We start from the raw sequence: 21,815 nt of genomic DNA, 5'->3' as shown, positions 1-21,815 counted from the left end.
TATTCTGTAGGTCCATAAGGTAACAATGACCCCTTCTCATTATTTTGTGGGTCCATAAGGTAACAATGACCCCTTCTCATTATTCTGTGGGTCCATAAGGTAACAATGACCCCTTCTCATTATTCTGTGGGTCCATAAGGTAACAATGACCCCTTCTCATTATTCTGTGGGTCCATAAGGTAACAATGACCCCTTCTCATTATTCTGTAGGTCCATAAGGTAACAATGACCCCTTCTCATTATTCTGTAGGTCCATAAGGTAACAATGACCCCTTCTCATTATTCTGTGGGTCCATAAGGTAACAATGACCCCTTCTCATTATTCTGTAGGTCCATAAGGTAACAATGACCCCTTCTCATTATTCTGTAGGTCCATAAGGTAACAATGACCCCTTCACATTTTTCTGTGGGTCCATAAGGTAACAATGACCCCTTCTCATTATTCTGTGGGTCCATAAGGTAACAATGACCCCTTCTCATTATTCTGTGGGTCCATAAGGTAACAATGATCCCTTATTATTATTCTGTAGGTCCATAAGGTAACAATGACCCCTTCTCATTATTCTGTAGGTCCATAAGGTAACAATGACCCCTTCTCATTATTCTGTAGGTCCATAAGGTAACAATGACCCCTTCTCATTATTCTGTGGGTCCATAAGGTAACAATGATCCCTTATTATTATTCTGTAGGTCCATAAGGTAACAATGACCCCTTCTCATTATTCTGTAGGTCCATAAGGTAACAATGACCCCTTCTCATTATTCTGTAGGTCCATAAGGTAACAATGACCCCTTCTCATTATTCTGTAGGTCCATAAGGTAACAATGACCCCTTCTCATTATTCTGTAGGTCCATAAGGTAACAATGACCCCTTATTATTATTCTGTGGGTCCATAAGGTAACAATGACCCCTTATTATTATTCTGTGGGTCCATAAGGTAACAATGACCCCTTCTCATTATTCTGTGGGTCCATAAGGTAACAATGACCCCTTCTCATTATTCTGTAGGTCCATAAGGTAACAATGACCCCTTCTCATTATTTTGTGGGTCCATAAGGTAACAATGACCCCTTCTCATTATTCTGTGGGTCCATAAGGTAACAATGACCCCTTCTCATTATTCTGTGGGTCCATAAGGTAACAATGACCCCTTCTCATTATTCTGTGGGTCCATAAGGTAACAATGACCCCTTCTCATTATTCTGTGGGTCCATAAGGTAACAATGACCCCTTCTCATTATTCTGTGGGTCCATAAGGTAACAATGACCCCTTCTCATTATTCTGTGGGTCCATAAGGTAACAATGACCCCTTCTCATTATTCTGTAGGTCCATAAGGTAACAATGACCCCTTCTCATTATTCTGTGGGTCCATAAGGTAACAATGACCCCATCTTATTATTCTGTAGGTCCATAAGGTAACAATGACCCCTTCTCATTATTCTGTAGGTCCATAAGGTAACAATGACCCCTTCTCATTATTCTGTGGGTCCATAAGGTAACAATGACCCCTTCTCATTATTCTGTAGGTCCATAAGGTAACAATGACCCCTTCTCATTATTCTGTAGGTCCATAAGGTAACAATGACGCCTTCTCATTATTTTGTGGGTCCATAAGGTAACAATGACCCCTTATTATTATTCTGTGGGTCCATAAGGTAACAATGACCCCTTTCTCATTATTCTGTGGGTCCATAAGGTAACAATGACCCCTTCTCATTATTCTGTAGGTCCATAAGGTAACAATGACCCCTTCTCATTATTCTGTGGGTCCATAAGGTAACAATGACGCCTTCTCATTATTCTGTAGGTCCATAAGGTAACAATGACGCCTTCTCATTATTCTGTGGGTCCATAAGGTAACAATGACCCCTTATTATTATTCTGTGGGTCCATAAGGTAACAATGACCCCTTCTCATTATTCTGTGGGTCCATAAGGTAACAATGACGCCTTCTCATTATTCTGTAGGTCCATAAGGTAACAATGACCCCTTCTCATTATTCTGTAGGTCCATAAGGTAACAATGACCCCTTATTATTATTCTGTGGGTCCATAAGGTAACAATGACCCCTTATTATTATTCTGTGGGTCCATAAGGTAACAATGACGCCTTCTCATTATTCTGTAGGTCCATAAGGTAACAATGACCCCTTATTATTATTCTGTGGGTCCATAAGGTAACAATGACCCCTTCTCATTATTCTGTGGGTCCATAAGGTAACAATGACCCCTTCTCATTATTCTGTGGGTCCATAAGGTAACAATGACCCCTTATTATTATTCTGTGGGTCCATAAGGTAACAATGACCTCTTCTCATTATTCTGTGGGTCCATAAGGTAACAATGACCCCTTCTCATTATTCTGTGGGTCCATAAGGTAACAATGACCCCTTATTATTATTCTGTGGGTCCATAAGGTAACAATGACCCCTTCTCATTATTCTGTGGGTCCATAAGGTAACAATGACCCCTTCTCATTATTCTGTAGGTCCATAAGGTAACAATGACCCCTTCTCATTATTTTGTGGGTCCATAAGGTAACAATGACCCCTTCTCATTATTCTGTGGGTCCATAAGGTAACAATGACCCCTTCTCATTATTCTGTAGGTCCATAAGGTAACAATGACGCCTTCTCATTATTCTGTAGGTCCATAAGGTAACAATGACGCCTTCTCATTATTCTGTAGGTCCATAAGGTAACAATGACCCCTTCTCATTATTCTGTGGGTCCATAAGGTAACAATGACTCCTTCTCATTATTCTGTAGGTCCATAAGGTAACAATGACCCCTTCTCATTATTCTGTGGGTCCATAAGGTAACAATGACCCCTTCTCATTATTCTGTGGGTCCATAAGGTAACAATGACCCCTTCTCATTATTCTGTGGGTCCATAAGGTAACAATGACCCCTTCTCATTATTCTGTGGGTCCATAAGGTAACAATGACCCCTTCTTATTATTCTGTAGGTCCATAAGGTAACAATGACCCCTTCTCGTTATTCTGTAGGTCCATAAGGTAACAATGACCCCTTCTCGTTATTCTGTGGGTCCATAAGGTAACAATGACCCCTTCTCGTTATTCTGTAGGTCCATAAGGTAACAATGACCCCTTCTCGTTATTTTGTGGGTCCATAAGGTAACAATGACCCCTTATTATTATTCTGTGGGTCCATAAGGTAACAATGACCCCTTCTCATTATTCTGTGGGTCCATAAGGTAACAATGACCCCTTCTCATTATTCTGTAGGTCCATAAGGTAACAATGACCCCTTCTCATTATTCTGTAGGTCCATAAGGTAACAATGACCCCTTCTCATTATTCTGTGGGTCCATAAGGTAACAATGACCCCTTCTCATTATTCTGTGGGTCCATAAGGTAACAATGACCCCTTCTCATTATTCTGTGGGTCCATAAGGTAACAATGACCCCTTCTCATTATTCTGTGGGTCCATAAGGTAACAATGACCCCTTATTATTATTCTGTGGGTCCATAAGGTAACAATGACCCCTTATTATTATTCTGTGGGTCCATAAGGTAACAATGACGCCTTCTCATTATTCTGTAGGTCCATAAGGTAACAATGACCCCTTCTCATTATTCTGTGGGTCCATAAGGTAACAATGACCCCTTCTCATTATTCTGTGGGTCCATAAGGTAACAATGACCCCTTCTCATTATTCTGTAGGTCCATAAGGTAACAATGATGCCTTCTCATTATTCTGTGGGTCCATAAGGTAACAATGACCCCTTCTCATTATTCTGTAGGTCCATAAGGTAACAATGACCCCTTATTATTATTCTGTGGGTCCATAAGGTAACAATGACCCCTTCTCATTATTCTGTGGGTCCATAAGGTAACAATGACCCCTTCTCATTATTCTGTGGGTCCATAAGGTAACAATGACCCCTTCTCGTTATTCTGTAGGTCCATAAGGTAACAATGACCCCTTCTCATTATTCTGTGGGTCCATAAGGTAACAATGACCCCTTATTATTATTCTGTGGGTCCATAAGGTAACAATGACGACTTCTCATTATTCTGTGGGTCCATAAGGTAACAATGACCCCTTATTATTATTCTGTGGGTCCATAAGGTAACAATGACGCCTTCTCATTATTCTGTGGGTCCATAAGGTAACAATGACGCCTTCTCATTATTCTGTAGGTCCATAAGGTAACAATGACCCCTTCTCGTTATTCTGTAGGTCCATAAGGTAACAATGACCCCTTCTCATTATTTTGTGGGTCCATAAGGTAACAATGACCCCTTCTCATTATTCTGTGGGTCCATAAGGTAACAATGACCCCTTCTCATTATTCTGTAGGTCCATAAGGTAACAATGACGCCTTCTCATTATTCTGTAGGTCCATAAGGTAACAATGACGCCTTCTCATTATTCTGTAGGTCCATAAGGTAACAATGACCCCTTCTCATTATTCTGTGGGTCCATAAGGTAACAATGACCCCTTCTCGTTATTCTGTGGGTCCATAAGGTAACAATGACCCCTTATTATTATTCTGTAGGTCCATAAGGTAACAATGACCCCTTCTCATTATTCTGTGGGTCCATAAGGTAACAATGACGCCTTCTCATTATTCTGTAGGTCCATAAGGTAACAATAACCCCTTCTCGTTATTCTGTGGGTCCATAAGATAACAATGACCCCTTCTTGTTATTCTGTAGGTCCATAAGGTAACAATGACCCCTTCTCGTTATTTTGTGGGTCCATAAGGTAACAATGACCCCTTATTATTATTCTGTGGGTCCATAAGGTAACAATGACCCCTTCTCATTATTCTGTGGGTCCATAAGGTAACAATGACCCCTTCTCATTATTCTGTAGGTCCATAAGGTAACAATGACCCCTTCTCATTATACTGTAGGTCCATAAGGTAACAATGACCCCTTCTCATTATTCTGTGGGTCCATAAGGTAACAATGACCCCTTCTCATTATTCTGTGGGTCCATAAGGTAACAATGACCCCTTATTATTATTCTGTGGGTCCATAAGGTAACAATGACCCCTTATTATTATTCTGTGGGTCCATAAGGTAACAATGACGCCTTCTCATTATTCTGTAGGTCCATAAGGTAACAATGACTCCTTATTATTATTCTGTGGGTCCATAAGGTAACAATGACCCCTTCTCATTATTCTGTAGGTCCATAATGTAACAATGACGCCTTCTCATTATTCTGTGGGTCCATAAGGTAACAATGACCCCTTCTCATTATTCTGTGGGTCCATAAGGTAACAATGACCCCTTATTATTATTCTGTGGGTCCATAAGGTAACAATGACCCCTTCTCATTATTCTGTGGGTCCATAAGGTAACAATGACCCCTTATTATTATTCTGTGGGTCCATAAGGTAACAATGACGCCTTCTCATTATTATGTGGGTCCATAAGGTAACAATGACCCCTTATTATTATTCTGTGGATCCATAAGGTAACAATGACCCCTTCTCATTATTCTGTGGGTCCATAAGGTAACAATGACCCCTTATTATTATTCTGTGGGTCCATAAGGTAACAATGACCCCTTCTCATTATTCTGTGGGTCCATAAGGTAACAATGACCCCTTATTATTATTCTGTGGGTCCATAAGGTAACAATGACGCCTTCTCATTATTCTGTGGGTCCATAAGGTAACAATGACCCCTTCTCATTATTCTGTGGGTCCATAAGGTAACAATGACCCCTTCTCATTATTCTGTGGGTCCATAAGGTAACAATGACCCCTTCTCATTATTCTGTAGGTCCATAAGGTAACAATGACCCCTTCTCATTATTTTATAGGTCCATAAGGTAACAATGACGCCTTCTCATTATTCTGTGGGTCCATAAGGTAACAATGACCCCTTCTCATTATTCTGTAGGTCCATAAGGTAACAATGACCCCTTCTCATTATTTTATAGGTCCATAAGGTAACACTGACCCCTTCTCATTATTCTGTAGGTCCATAAGGTAACAATGACCCCTTCTCATTATTCTGTGGGTCCATAAGGTAACAATGACCCCTTCTCATTATTCTGTGGGTCCATAAGGTAACAATGACCCCTTATTATTATTCTGTGGGTCCATAAGGTAACAATGACGCCTTCTCATTATTCTGTGGGTCCATAAGGTAACAATTACCCCTTCTCATTATTCTGTGGGTCCATAAGGTAACAATGACCCCTTCTCATTATTCTGTAGGTCCATAAGGTAACAATGACCCCTTCTCATTATTCTGTAGGTCCATAAGGTAACAATGACCCCTTCTCATTATTCTGTAGGTCCATAAGGTAACAATGACCCCTTATTATTATTCTGTGGGTCCATAAGGTAACAATGACCCCTTCTCATTATTCTGTGGGTCCATAAGGTAACAATGACCCCTTCTCATTATTCTGTGGGTCCATAAGGTAACAATGACCCCTTCTCATTATTCTGTAGGTCCATAAGGTAACAATGACCCCTTCTCATTATTCTGTAGGTCCATAAGGTAACAATGACCCCTTCTCATTATTCTGTAGGTCCATAAGGTAACAATGACCCCTTCTCATTATTCTGTAGGTCCATAAGGTAACAATGACCCCTTCTCATTATTCTGTGGGTCCATAAGGTAACAATGACCCCTTCTCATTATTCTGTGGGTCCATAAGGTAACAATGACCCCTTATTATTATTCTGTAGGTCCATAAGGTAACAATGACCCCTTCTCATTATTCTATAGGTCCATAAGGTAACAATGACCCCTTCTCATTATTCTGTAGGTCCATAAGGTTATATTGATCCCCGAATTATAAAGGTTTGGAAAAAATCCTAACTACATGCAGGAAAATGTATACGTTAAATTTTCATCTTCTGACCCCTATAACTAATATTTTTCCACGTACAGGGCGCTATGAGGGCTCATTTTTTGCTCCGTGATTCGAAGTTTTTAGCGGTACCATTTATGTTCTGATCAGACTTTTTACAAATTTATTTGTGGTATAAAAAGTGCACTATTCTGGACTTTGGAATTTTTTTGCGCGTACGCCATTGACCGTGCGGTTTTAAAAGCGATATATTTTTATAATTCGGACATTTCCGCACGCGGTGATACCATATATGGTTATTTTTATTTACACTGTTTTATTTTGTTACTAGGAAATGTCGGGTGATTTAAACTTTAAATTCAGAAGGGAATACCTGAAAGGGTTAACTTTTTTACCTTTTTTTGCGATCTCATCGCTCCTATAGGGACCTTACATTGGCTGATTACATACACAGATTGTTGTCATGCCGTTGCATAGTAACAAGCTGTGTAATCGGTGATTGATTGCTCCAGCCTGTAACCCAATCAGAGCCGGGACCCCGCCGGAGGAAGGTAGGGACTGCTGATCGCGACAGCGCAATTTTATCGCCATGACCCCGATCAGCCCGACTGAGCAGCCGGGAAGCATTTACTTTCACTTTCGATGCGGCGCTCAGCTTTGAGGGCCGCATCGTAAGGGTTAATAGCGAGTGGCTGAACGAGATCGTGGCCGCACGCTATTGGCCGCGGGTCCCAGCTGTGAATAGGCGCCGGGACCATCCCACCGGGACCCCGCGTTATAGACAGGGACCGGACTTAGGACGTACTCATACGTCCTAAGTCCTTAAGGGATTAAATGTTGTGGCGGCTCCGTAGCTTCTGGTAAAGGAGTTTTAAAGGGGTACTCCGGTGGATACTTTTAAATATATATTTTTTTTTTTTATCATCGGGTGCCGGAAAGTGAAACAGATTTGTAAATCACTTCTATTAAAAAATCTTAATCCTTACAGTACTTATTAGCTGCTGAATACTACAGAGGAAATTATTTTCTTTTTGGAACTCAGAGCTCCCTGCTGACATCATGACCACAGTGCTCTCTGCTGACATCATGACCACAGTGCTCTCTGCTGACATCATGACCACAGTGCTCTCTGCTGACATCATGACCACAGTGCTCTCTGCTGACATCATGACCACAGTGCTCTCTGCTGACATCATGAACACAGTGCTCTCTGCTGACATCATGAACACAGAGCTCTCTGCTGACATCATGAACACAGAGCTCTCTGCTGACATCATGAACACAGAGCTCTCTGCTGACATCATGAACACAGAGCTCTCTGCTGACATCATGAACACAGAGCTCTCTGCTGACATCATGACCACAGAGCTCTCTGCTGACATCATTACCACAGAGCTCTCTGCTGACATCATGACCACAGAGCTCTCTGCTGACATCATGACCACAGAGCTCTCTGCTGACATCATGACCACAGAGCTCTCTACTGACATCATAAACACAGTGCTCCCTGCTGACATCATGACCACAGAGCTCTCTGCTGACATCATAAACACAGTGCTCTCTGCTGACATCATGAACACAGAGCTCTCTGCTGACATCATGAACACAGTGCTCCCTGCTGACATCATGAACACAGAGCTCTCTGCTGACATCATGAACACAGTGCTCCCTGCTGACATCATGAACACAGAGCTCTCTGCTGACATCATGACCACAGAGCTCTCTGCTGACATCATGAACACAGTGCTCTCTGCTGACATCATGAACACAGAGCTCTCTGCTGACATCTTGAATACAGAGCTTTCTGCTGACATAACCACAGAGCTCTCTGCTGACATCACGAGCACAGTGCTCTCTGCTGACATCTCTGTCCATTTTAAGAACTGTCCAGAGTAGAAGAAAATCCCCATAGAAAACATATGCTGCTCCGGACAGTTCCTAAAATAGAGATGTCAGCAGAGAGCACTGTGGTTGTGATGTCAGCAGAGAGCACTGTGGTTGTGATGTCAGCAGAGAGCACTGTGGTTGTGATGTCAGCAGAGAGCACTGTGGTCGTGATGTCAGCAGAGAGCACTGTGGTTGTGATGTCAGCAGAGAGCTCTGTGTTCCAAAAAGAAAACCATTTCCTCTGTAGTATTTAGCAGCTTAACTTTCTGGCGCCAGTTGATTTAAAAAACAAAAAGTTTCCACCGGAGTACCCCTTTAACTGTATATCTTGCCGCCGCAGAGAGTAATGACCAATGGCGCCATTTCTGTGATTTCTCGGACATTGTGCTGATCAGGTTTCTATGTGTTGTAGAGAACGGGATAACGGTGATGATACAGACCAGCGCGCGGAGCCCAGCGGCATCGGACATTGGCCTGCGCCTGGTGTTTGACCTGCCGGCAACGTACCCGTCCTGCCCCCCCAACCTCTCGGTCAGCTCAGAGGAACTCACCAGGGCGCAGTGTGCGGAGCTGCGGGACAGGATACTGGAGCGGGCGTGGGATCGGCTCTCGGAACCCATGATACACGACCTGGTCTCCTGGGCGCAGCAGAATTGTGACAGCATCATTGGGAACTACGTCCAAGATGGAGGACGCCTCACGACGGACCAGGGGACATGGACCACCCTGTTACATTTAGATCACATGAGGGCCAAGAACAAATACGCCAAAACCATTGAAAAATGGGCGACGGATCTGAAACTGAGCGGGAAACTGATGTTTATGGGGAAGATGATCCTGATCCTGCTGCAGGGGACCAGGAGTCAAATCCGGGTGAGAACGCGTTGTTACCGATGGCGAATTATCAGTCTGCACCAGACTGCGCCAAATCTGTATCATGTACCATCGCGTAATTATAAATCTGTCAGAATGTTGGAGACGCCGCCCAATCGCTATGAAACCGGCGCGGGGAGAAGTGACGATTAGCCAAAAAGTGTTGCAATGCGCTGAATACCTCTGTATTATAACCCGTCACCCTTATGTTACCCTCGTGAGCGCCAAACTGATGATACATGCGGATGTTTTAAGTTGGTGAGTAATGTCTGTTAGCAGCCGGGACTCACCGCTACTGCCGGACAGTAAAGGGAACCAATCATCAATATGTACCCCCCCCCCCATAGCCATAATTAACGCTTCTCTGAGCATTCGATAAGTGTCCTTACCATATTATCCTTAGTGACGCCGCAATCTTCATAAAATAACTTTATAAATTGTCGCAGCAGTTACACCTCTCCTGTCCTTCCCTCTGGGCCTGCGCGAGACTTGCAGGAGAGACGGGGAAGATTCTGCCGCGCACCGAGCTGTAATGTCCATGTGGATCCATCCCAAACCTGTGCAGATCAGCTGATCCATCCTCTTCTGATATATATCTGGTCCCTTATGATATCGGCTTTACTAGAGGTGTATGTGTCCGGGTCACAGCGCTGAGGTCAGGACCGGCCCTACAATGGGTCCCGCTGCTAATAGCCGGCATGCAGCCGGAGGACTCGCCTCTTGTTCCCTGGTGTCCGCGGCTCTGTCATTGATAGATTCTGGCTGGACCAGACTTTATTAATGGATCACAGATCAATGGAGTTCTATGGATCTGATCTGTATGAGGAATCTGATGATTCTCCTAAAGGACCAATAAAGTGTAAAAAAATTTAAAAAAAAGTAGGGCGGGGCGGTATATACCAGTTCATACCGAATTTTTTGGGCTGCACGATATGAATCTTCCCCCATACCGCAATACCGGTTGGGCCCCTCCCCCTCGGGAATGTATTATCAGCCCAGCGCTGCGCTGTCCCCACATCGGGGAACTAACCCTATGTTACCCGCCAGCACTGTTCTGCCCCCCCCCCCCCCCAATTAATGATCAGCCCACCGGGGCACTACTCACATATGTCAAGCACTGCACTCCTCCTCTTTGTTGGGGGCCGCCGGGTGCTGAAACTCTATACTGTATGCCAGTGGTCTCCAACCTGCGGACCTCCAGATGTTGCAAAACTACAACTCCCAGCATGCCCGGACAGCCGTTGGCTGTCCGGGCATGCTGGGAGTTGTAGTTTTGCAACAGCTGGAGGTCCGCAGGTTGGAGACCACTGGCATACAGTGAGTTCCGGCGGCCCCCAACAAAGAGGAGGAGGGCAGTGCTTGACATATGTGAGTAGTGCCCCGCTGGGCTGATCATTAATCGGGTCACATGATTTGGGGGGGGAAGCTGAACACCGCGCGTGGGTCACATGATTGGGGCGGGGCGGGGGGAAATACCGTTATATACCGTGGAACCGCTGTAAGTTAAAAAAATACCGTGATGCACATATTTGGTCATCCCGCCCAGCCCTAAAAAAAAAAAAAAAAAAAAAAAGTTTAATAAAGTCCTAAGAGTCCAAATCCCTTCCCTTTTCCCATCTTCTAAATAAAAAAACATGTAAACGTAATAAAAATGAACATATTAGGTATCGGCGCATGCGGAATTATCCGAATTATTAAAATATAACATTATTCATCCCCCACGGTCAATGTCGTAAAAGTAACAAAATACAGAACCCCAGAATTGCGTTATTTTTTTTATCGTGTCCTGATATGCATGTTCCTTTTTTTTTTTTTTGGGGGGGGGGGGGGGGGGGGGGGATTACAGGATGTGGAGCGGACATTCCTTTTGGGCTTTCTGAGTGACCTTGCTCAATATGTTCTGGATCTCCTGATGGGACTTTACCCCGCACCAGCCTGGGCGCTAACATGACCCGATCGGTGGAGACATTTTCTGTTGTGTAACGTTAATAACTTTTTTATCCCGTTTTTGGCTTTTTTGATTTTTTTTTTTTTTTTGTAGGAATATTTGGTTCTCCAGAAAACCTGCAAAGTTGATGTTGATTCAAGTGGAAAGAAATGTAAAGAGAGGATGATGAGAGTTTTGTGTGACATGAAGTCCCCTCCGGGCCATGACAGGTACCACGAGCATCCTATCTGCCCCTCCCGGCATTATTATGGCTCTGACAGGGTTAGAGGCACTATCCCCTCCCCCAGGGTCTGGAAGTGGTAGACTGCAGCCCCTCCCCAAGAGACAGGAAGTGAAGGAGTGCAGCCCCTCCCCCAGGGACAGGAAGTGATGGAGTGCAGCCCCTCCCCCAGGGTCAGGAAGTGATGGAGTGCAGCCCCTCCCCCAGAGACAGGAAGTGATGAAGTGCAGCCCCTCCCCCAGGGACAGGAAGTGACAAAGTGCAGCTCCTCCCCCCAGGGACAGGAAGTGACGGAGTGCAGCTCCTCCCCAGAGACAGGAGGTGATGGAGTGCAGTCCCTCCCCCAGGGACAGGAAGTGATGGAGTGCAGTCCCTCCCCCAGGGACAGGAAGTGATGGAGTGCAGTCCCTCCCCCAGGGACAGGAAGTGACGGAGTGCAGCTCCTCCCCCCAGGGACAGGAAGTGATGGAGTGCAGCTCCTCCCCCAAGGGACAGGAAGTGACGGAGTGCAGCTCCTCCCCCAGGGACAGGAAGTGACGGAGTGCAGCTCCTCCCCCCAGGGACAGGAAGTGATGGAGTGCAGCTCCTCCCCCAAGGGACAGGAAGTGACGGAGTGCAGCTCCTTTTATTATTTACTGAAACTCAGCCCATTAGGACTAAGTATAAAGGTCCACTTCTTGTTGGTCCTTTTTGGACGAACACTTAAACTTCCGCGCAGTACACCTGCAGTGTGCGCTGATAAACAGGGCTGACCGATGCTGTTATGTAAAACTCACAATGCCCCCCCCCCCCAACATGTTTCGTCTCAGGGGTGACGTCCTCAGAGGTTAAGGGGCAATGACCATGAGGCACGCCACATAGGGGGTTTATATCACCTCCCTCATCCACATCATAGCCACTCCCTCACATTCTCAACCAATGATACAATTAACACCTTAATCGACAGGTCATTCAACCTATCCTGGGATCTGTAAGGTAAACAAATTGGGGAACTATCTCCCATGCAGATAAGAACCCGCTTCTTCATTCACCATTTGGACTGTCATTCAACTTAGCACAAAAGGGATTCGTTCACCAATGTACTCCTTACCGGAACTCCATCATTTCCACAAACTCAGATATATGCGGCCGATCCTCCCAGTACTTCTAAGTGCGCCTGCGTCCTCTCTGGCGCATGCGCCCGCCTTTGTAAACAAAGCTCTGTCACAATGTCCTTCTGCGCTCATGTACATGCTTGGCGCATGCGCGATTCTCTCTTCACTTCCGTGTCAATGGAGAGACCGCGCATGCGGGAAAACTTAAAGCCCAAATGTGTCAAAGCTCTATACTTATAAAGAAAAGTGATAAGATACTTAATATGTCCTCACTGAATATTTATGTACTCTCTGTATTTAGTGAAGGTGATTTGTCTCACAGGTAAGTATAAGGACTAAGTGGATTGTGGTGAGTTTGAAATAAGAGAAATGACATTTTGTTTATGAATAAGTGTTGGAATTCTATGAATAAAATGATATATTATTATGTATGTGGAGCCTGAATCTATGGACTGAAGATGTATATCTACCTTATTGATATATATGGGTTCTCAAAAAGAATTCATATCCATTTTTGACAATAATACAAATAAAATTTCTTAACAGTAATATTTTGTGGGTGGGCATCTCAATCCTGTATGTGCTGTAGATTCCCTTTGAATGCAGTTGTAAGAGATCGCATAGTAATTAATAATTGTTCCCTGTTTGATATTTACCATCATGTTTGTAAACAAGAGGAGGGGGTGCCTTTCGTGGATGGAGGGGGGTGCCTTTCGTGGATGGAGGGGGGTGCCTTTTGTGGATGGAGGGGGTGCCTTTTGTGGATGGAGGGGGTGCCTTTTGTGGATGGAGGGGGTGCCTTTTGTGGATGGAGGGGGTGCCTTTTGTGGATGGAGGGGGTGCCTTTTGTGGATGGAGGGGGGTGCCTTTTGTGGATGGAGGGGTCGCTTTTTGTGGATGGAGGGGGGTGCCTTTCGTGGATGGAGGGGTCGCTTTTTGTGGATGGAGGGGGTGCCTTTTGTGGATGGAGGGGGGTGCCTTTTGTGGATGGAGGGGGGTGCCTTTTGTGGATGGAGGGGGGTGCCTTTTGTGGATGGAGGGGGGTGCCTTTTGTGGATGGAGGGGGGTGCCTTTTGTGGATGGAGGGGGTGCCTTTTGTGGATGGAGGGGGTGCCTTTTGTGGATGGAGGGGGGTGCCTTTTGTGGATGGAGGGGTCGCTTTTTGTGGATGGAGGGGGGTGCCTTTCGTGGATGGAGGGGGTGCCTTTCGTGGATGGAGGGGGTGCCTTTCGTGGATGGAGGGGGTGCCTTTTGTGGATGGAGGGGGTGCCTTTTGTGGATGGAGGGGGGTGCCTTTTGTGGATGGAGGGGGGTGCCTTTTGTGGATGGAGGGGGGTGCCTTTTGTGGATGGAGGGGGGTGCCTTTTGTGGATGGAGGGGGGTGCCTTTCGTGGATATCAGTGGTAGGGCTCAGCTCTCAAATCATTTAAATCATTCATTCTGAAGAAAAACATTTTAGTTATTTAATTCGGTGTCATATACCGGTAGCTTTTGATGAAGTATCCCTATAAAAAGGCTAAAAAAGTAAAACCCTCATTCAGGCCCAAAGGGCTCCTGGACTTCAATTTATAAATCCAAAAGGCTTCTTCCTTTAGCAGCTTCCGATTTAAATTACCGCATCTTGGACCTAAATTGCATTTCTGAATGCCCCAAAATTTGAGCAACATGACATTACCACTGTGGAATTCTCTAACATGCCTCGACAAGGGGGTGTCCATGTGGGTACTGATGGTTAATTGCCGATACCGATAATCTCAAAAATCGTGAAAATCGGCCGATAATATTGGCCAAACCGATAATCGGTCGATCCCTACTATGGACCATTGATTCCTTCACATTTTGTCCTCGGCGATACATGATAGCTGGACTATTCGGTAATATTTCTTTAAGGTCCGCATCACTAATTAGAAGTGGCCAATATTTCTCCATTGAATTCATTTATTGGATTTCTCGGGAGAATGGTATAGATGGATCTATCCTCTAGTAATGTCATTACCATCCTTTTATAATCTCCTTTGTCCATAAGGACAATATTCCCTCCCTCGTCTGCTGGTTTGCAGAAAAGGGAGTCGTTGTTCACCAGTTCTTCTAGTGCTTTAGTTTCCTCTATTGAAATATTAGAATGTCTCATGTCAGGTTGTATTCTGGAGACTTCTTGACACACCATGTTGACAAATGTGTCGATATTAGGGCATTGAGACAAGCTAGGTGTAGTAGTGGATCTGGGAGGTAGGTTAAAAAATGGTGGGCTCATTACAACCCCTACTTCATTCTCCCTTTCAAGATCCTACAGAATCTGAATGGCTTCTCTTTGGTCATTACTAATCTCATTATTTGTTACATTTTGATGTACTTTCTGTAGAGCAAATTTTCTGGCGAACAAATTAATGTCCTTTACCCATTCAAAGGACTTAAACCTGGGTGTAGGGGTAAAGGACAACCCTTTTTGGAGAACCCTTATCTGGCTTTTGGTAAGGGAATAAGAGGATAGATGAAAAATTAGCAAATCTTGTGTCCCTGACTTTAGTACAAATTGGGACCCGGTGCCTTGTCCCGAGGCACCGTCCCTATCCCTAAAAAAGGGGATGAGGTTGATGCGTAACCCACGGTAAGTGATTTTCTGTTGTGTATATGTCTCTAAACTCGCCACCTTCCACCATGAACGTAAGTATTGTTTGTATGTTTTTTGCAAGTCCCTGAACGCTAAGAATATATCAATTTGGTCCAAGGAAGCCTATTACTGGAAAAGACGTGTGCTGCTTGGCTCAAAAAGTTATGAATATTTGGTCCTGATAATAAAAAGCTTCCAGCCATGACAATAGTGCACTCTGTGCAAGGGTCAAGGGTTAATGGAGTGATCAACTCCTTTCTCAAGAATGCTCAAATAATAGATCTCAAGGATCAAAGACCCAAGTGAGGGGTGGACTTAACACACGTTTATTATATACTGCAACTCTGCCCATTAGGACTGAGTAAAAGAGTCCACTTGTTATCCCTCACTACACATTTGTAAAACTTGGGTCTTTGATCCTTGAGATCTATTATTTGAGCATTCTTGAGAAAGGAGTTGATCACTCCATTAACCCCAGACCCTTGCACAGAGTGCACTATTGTCATGGCTGGAAGCTTTTTATTATCAGGACCAAATATTCATAACTTTTTGAGCCAAGCAGCACACGTCTTTTCCAGTAATAGCCTTCCGTTGGACCAAATTGATATATTCTTAGCCTTCAGGGACTTGCAAAAAACATACAAACTATACTTACGTTCATGGTGGGAGGTGGCGAGGTTAGAGACATATACACAACAGAAAATCACTTACCGTGGGTTACGCATCAATATACTACCAAATTCACATCAGGAGGGTCCCGAATTCATAGCAGGTTGGGAAAACCTCCTTACTGACTGTACAATTTGCATGCAGGAGTATCTTCTCAATTACGAAAAGCAAGTATTGAGACGTAGTGGGGCACAACTTGAGAAACAGATCACAGAAAGACAGTCGTTTAAGGCGACTGCAGAGTTTAACAATCTTGAATCCAGACTTCAAAAGCATATTGAGTCATTCCAACAGGAGACATCGCAAGATCGAAAACATCGCAAATATATCCGCAAAAACATTGCAAGTATATACGCGATAAACAGGATTTTGAAATGGGTGTAATCTACATAAAGAGGAATAAGAACTTTAATTACAACTCCAACCCCTACACTGATATTTCTGAATCAGACATTTCTGAATCTGAGGACCTCAGTAAAGGAGGGCCCAATAATTACACAGAAAGTAGAGGGCGTAGAAGAGGGGGAAGAGGAGGTTATTCCCGGAGATCACCTGTAAATACTAGATCTAGTGAACCAAGATGTCCCCCAGTAGCAACAAGAGACCCAGGATTTCCAAATTAGAACAATACTCAAGTTGGATATATACCACCTACACCTGGATCCTCCTCTTTCTTACATTTAGCGCCATTAGCCACCCATCCCATTGCGAATATAGCACCACCTGTCTCAGTGCCATCCATGACCATCACCAACCAAGGAGGAACCTCATCCCCTTTTTTAGGGATAGGGACGGTGCCTCGGGACAAGGCACCGGGTCCCAATTTGTACTAAAATCAGGGACACAAGATTTGCAAATTTTTTATCTATCCTCTTATTCCCTTACTGAAAGCCAGATAAGGGTTCTCCAAAAAGGGTTGTCCTTTACTCCTACACCCAGGTTTAAGTCCTTTGAATGGGTAAAGGACATTAATTTGTTCGCCAGAAACTTGGCTCTACACAAAGTACATCAAAATGTAACAAGAGATTAGTAATGACCAAAGAGAAAGAGAAGCCATTCAGATTCTAGAGGATCTTGAAAGGAAAAGAAAGCATTAGAAGAACTGGCAAACAATGACTCCCTTGTCTGCAAACCAGCAGACAAGGGAGGGAATATTGTCCTTATGGACAAAGGAGATTATAAAAGGATGGTAATGAGATCCATCTATACCATTCTCCCGAGGAATCCAATAGATGAATTCAATAAGGAATTGAGAACCATACTTACAACAGCGAAGGATGAAGAGTTAATATCAGAGGATGAGTTAGAGGTTCTTTACAACCCTACCCCCACCATAGCGACCATGTATGCACTTCCCAAAGTGCACAAAAAGGTCCGGCCTATTCCTGGTTGCTCGATTGTATCAGGGAATGACAACATCACCCAGGGAATCAGCCTATACATTGATCAATTTCGTGCACAGTTTGTGACTGGTTTGCCATCATACCTGCAGGACACTAAGGATGTCGTAACCAAACTGCAGGAATTAACTTTTACAGCAACCACACTTATTACAAGTCTAGATGTTGAGTCCCTATACACAAACATTGTTCATGATTTAGGAATACAAGAAACCAGGTATTTTTTGAGCACTAGGGGAACACATTATCACAGTCACAATGATTTTTTGATTACACTGCTACGTTTTGTACACACACAATTTTTTTTCAGTTTGATCGTAAATTCTATTTTCAAATTAAGGGCACCGCTATGGGTATATATGTGCACCAAATTCTGCAAATTTATTTCTTGGGTGATGGGAGAACACTTTTGTTTTTTCTGAGTTTACAAGTCACATTTTATTTTGGGGGAGATTTATCGACGACATTTAGATTTTTTTGGGTCGGCACTATCAAGGAATTTAATTTATTTGTCTCTGCATTAAACACTAATAACATAGGCATGAAATTCACGTCAGAGATTCACACCAATACTATAAATTTTTTGGTCCTGGAAATATCACTGGACTTGGATGGGACTGTGTAAAGAAAGGAAACTTCAACAGTTTCCTACATTGGAACAGTTATCACCCGCCTTCCCTCAAAAGAGAGATACCCATAGGACAATACCTTTGGGCCAAAATAAATTGTTCAAACAAAGAGACTTTTCAGAAAGAGTGCAAGGAACTGTATATAAGATTCCTGGGTCGTGGATACCCCAAGAAATGGCTCCATAGAGCGAGAGCCACACCACGTGGCAAATTATTGACAAGCCAGCCCAGATCTGGTAATTATTCTCAAAAAATAATTAGCTGCATTGGAACTTTTGATTCCAATAATAAACAAGTTGTGAAGATTTTGGAGAAATATTGGCCACTTCTTATTAGTGATGCAGACCTTACAGAAGTATTACCGAATAGACCAGCTATCACGTATCGCCGACGACAAAATGTGAAGGAATCACTGGTCTATAGTTTTTCAGAAACTAATACACAGATGTGGTTAAAATCACCCACCACTGGATCATATGCTTGTGGGGGTTGTACCTTTTGCACGTTTATACCAAAAATGAAGGAATTCATCAACCCTGTGGATAAAAAGTATAATGTCAAAACATTCATAAATTGCCAGACAACTGGGCTCATTGCCCATGTCCAAAACTTTACGTGGGCAAGACAATTCAGCAATTGCGAAGAAGGATATCGACAAGGGACACCCCCTTGTCGAGGCATGTTAGAGAATTCCACAGTGGTAATGTCATGTTGCTCAAATTTTGAGGCATTCAGAAATGCAATTTAGGTCCAAGACGCGGTAATTTAAATCGGAAGCTGCTAAAGGAAGAAGCCTTTTGGATTTATAAATTGAAGTCCAGGAGCCCTTTGGGCCTGAATGAGGGTTTTACTTTTTCGGCCTGTTGATAGGCATACTTCATCAAAAGCTACCGGTATATGACACCGAATTAAATAACTAAAATGTTTTTCTTCAGAATGAATGATTTATGGTAAATGATTTGAGAGCTGAGCCCTACCACTGATATCCACTAAATACAGTGAGTACATAAATATTCAGTGAGGACATATTAAGTACCTTATCACTTTTCTTTATAAGTATAGAGCTTTGACACATTCGGACTTTAAGTTTTCCCGCATGCGCGATGTCTCTCCATTGACACGGAAGTGAAGAGAGAATCGCGCATGCGCCAAGCATGTACATGAGCGCAGGAGGACATTGTGACAGAGCTTTGTTTACAAAGACGGGCGCATGCGCCAGAGAGAACGCAGGCGCACTTAGAAGTACTGGGAGGATCGGCCGCATATATCTGAGTTTGTGGAAATGATGGAGTTCCGGTAAGGAGTACATTGGTGAACCAATCCCTTTTGTGCTAAGTTGAATGACAGTCCAAATGGTGAATGAAGAAGCGGGTTCTTATCTGCATGGGAGATAGTTCCCTGATTTGTTAACCTTACAGATCCCAGGATAGGTTGAATGACCTGTCGATTAAGGTGTTAATTGTATCATTGGTTGAGAATGTGAGGGAGTGGCTATGATGTGGATGAGGGAGGTGATATAAACCCCCTATGTGGCGTGCCTCATGGTCATTGCCCCTTAACCTCTGAGGACGTCACCCCTGAGACGAAACATGTTGGGGGGGGGGGGGGGGGGAATTTTACATAACAGCATCGGTCAGCCCTGTTTATCAGCGCACACTGCAGGTGTACTGCGCGGAAGTTAGTGTTCGTCCAAAAAGGACAACAATATACAGAAAGGTTACAGTGCCTATGATGCTGGGTTTTTAATTTATGATCAGCTCATTATTATGATTTCAAGAAGTGGACCTTTTTACTCAGTCCTAATGGGCAGAGTTGCAGTATATAATAAACGTGTGTTAAGTCCACCCCTCACTTGGGTCTTTGATCCTTGAGATCTATTATTTGAGCCTTTCAGAGTGCTGCCCCTCACTCAGAGACAGGAAGTGATGGAGTGAAGCTCCTCCCCCAGGGACAGGAAGTGACGGAGTTCAGCTCCTCCCCCAGGGACAGGAAGTGACAGAGTTCAGCTCCTCCCCCAGGGACAGGAAGTGACGGAGTGCATAATAAAGTTATTATGTAAAACCTGATTTAAGTAATGATACTTCCTCTTTCAGACATATGACCGCTGATGTCTCTTTTGTGTCCCAGGTTTCCATCATTCGAGGTGGCAGAGTTTTCCTCCATTGCTGAATTAGAGAAGGAGTTTGTCGGGGCCGGGCTCTCCCAGGTTTTCACAGAACATGTTCGGGGTCTATTCTGACAGACATTTCTTTATATAGCGCCAAAGTATTCCGCAGTGCCGTAGAGGATTGTCACAATATGGATTCCAGGATGAACCTGTTAGGAGTGGAAGGAAAATGACATAAATATAAATTTTATTGACTGAAGATAAAAAATGGTGGTAATGGGGGGGGGGGGGGAAACATACACAGCATACATACACCCTGCTGTGTATGTTTCTCACCCCACCCCATTACCACCATTTTTTATCTTTCAACAAAATTGTATTTTTATTCTTGAAAAATGACCCCAGTGTTTTCTTAGTGTTTTATATTATCGTGTAGAAAAGAAAAACAAAGGTTAAAAAAGACAAAATGTGAAATTTTTTTTTTAATAAAAAGAATAAATTACTATTCACCTAAACCCGTCTCCCTCTCCCCGACCTTTTATCGTCATCTTGTGTTTCACATTACAATGCGACTGGTTCCCTGTAAATAAATCCTGCCCTCAATACCCTGTCTGAAAGGGAAGGGAAACTGTTCACCCACAACTGAGCCTGTGCCCCCATAACTGAGCCTGTGCCCCCATAACTGAGCCTGTGCCCCCATAACTGAGCCTGTGCCCCCATAACTGAGCCTGTGCCCCCATAACTGAGCTTGTGCCCCCATAACTGAGCCTGTGCCCCCATAACTGAGCCTGTGCCCCCACAACGGAGCCTGTGCCCCCATAACTGAGCCTGTGCCCCCATAACTGAGCCTGTGCCCTCATAACTGAGCCTGTGCCAATATAATTGAGCCTGTGCCCCCATAACTGAGCCTGCGCCTCCATAACTGAGCCTGTGCCCCCATAACAGCCTGCGTCCCCATAACTGAGCCTGCGTCCCTATAACTGAGCCTGCGTCCCTATAACTGAGCCTGTGTCCCTATAACTGAGCCTGCGTCCCCATAACTGAGCCTGTGTCCCCATAACTGAGCCTGTGTCCCCATAACTGAGCCTGTGTCCCTATAACTGAGCCTGTGTCCCTATAACTGAGCCTGTGTCCCTATAACTGAGCCTGTGTCCCTATAACTGAGCCTGTGTCCCTATAACTGAGCCTGTGTCCCTATAACTGAGCCTGTGTCCCTATAACTGAGCCTGTGTCCCTATAACTGAGCCTGTGTCCCTATAACTGAGCCTGTGTCCCTATAACTGAGCCTGCGTCCCTATAACTGAGCCTGCGTCCCCATAACTGAGCCTGCGTCCCCATAACTGAGCCTGCGTCCCCATAACTGAGCCTGCGCCCCCATAACTGAGCCTGCGTCCCCATAACTGAGCCTGCGTCCCCATAACTGAGCCTGCGTCCCCATAACTGAGCCTGCGTCCCCATAACTGAGCCTGCGTCCCCATAACTGAGCCTGCGTCCCCATAACTGAGCCTGCGTCCCTATAACTGAGCCTGCGTCCCTATAACTGAGCCTGTGTCCCTATAAC

General features: G+C 44.3%; 1 protein-coding gene across 1 annotated transcript; it reads left to right on the top strand.

Moving 5' to 3' along the window:
* Positions 1-8,946: 8,946 nt before the first annotated feature.
* On the top strand, positions 8,947-20,522 carry RWDD3 (RWD domain containing 3). Its single transcript, XM_056553363.1, has 3 exons — positions 8,947-9,576; positions 11,618-11,733; positions 20,275-20,522. The coding sequence occupies exons 1-3, from the start codon at positions 9,133-9,135 to the stop codon at positions 20,384-20,386; spliced, it is 672 nt and encodes a 223-aa protein (XP_056409338.1). The 5' UTR covers positions 8,947-9,132; the 3' UTR covers positions 20,387-20,522.
* Positions 20,523-21,815: the final 1,293 nt, after the last annotated feature.

This window comes from Hyla sarda, unplaced genomic scaffold (genome assembly GCF_029499605.1).
Source record: "Hyla sarda isolate aHylSar1 unplaced genomic scaffold, aHylSar1.hap1 scaffold_288, whole genome shotgun sequence".
In the NCBI taxonomy this organism is placed as follows: Eukaryota; Metazoa; Chordata; class Amphibia; order Anura; family Hylidae; genus Hyla; species Hyla sarda.
Note: the sequence above shows the minus strand (reverse complement) of the source record. Positions and strands in the feature narration are given on the sequence as shown.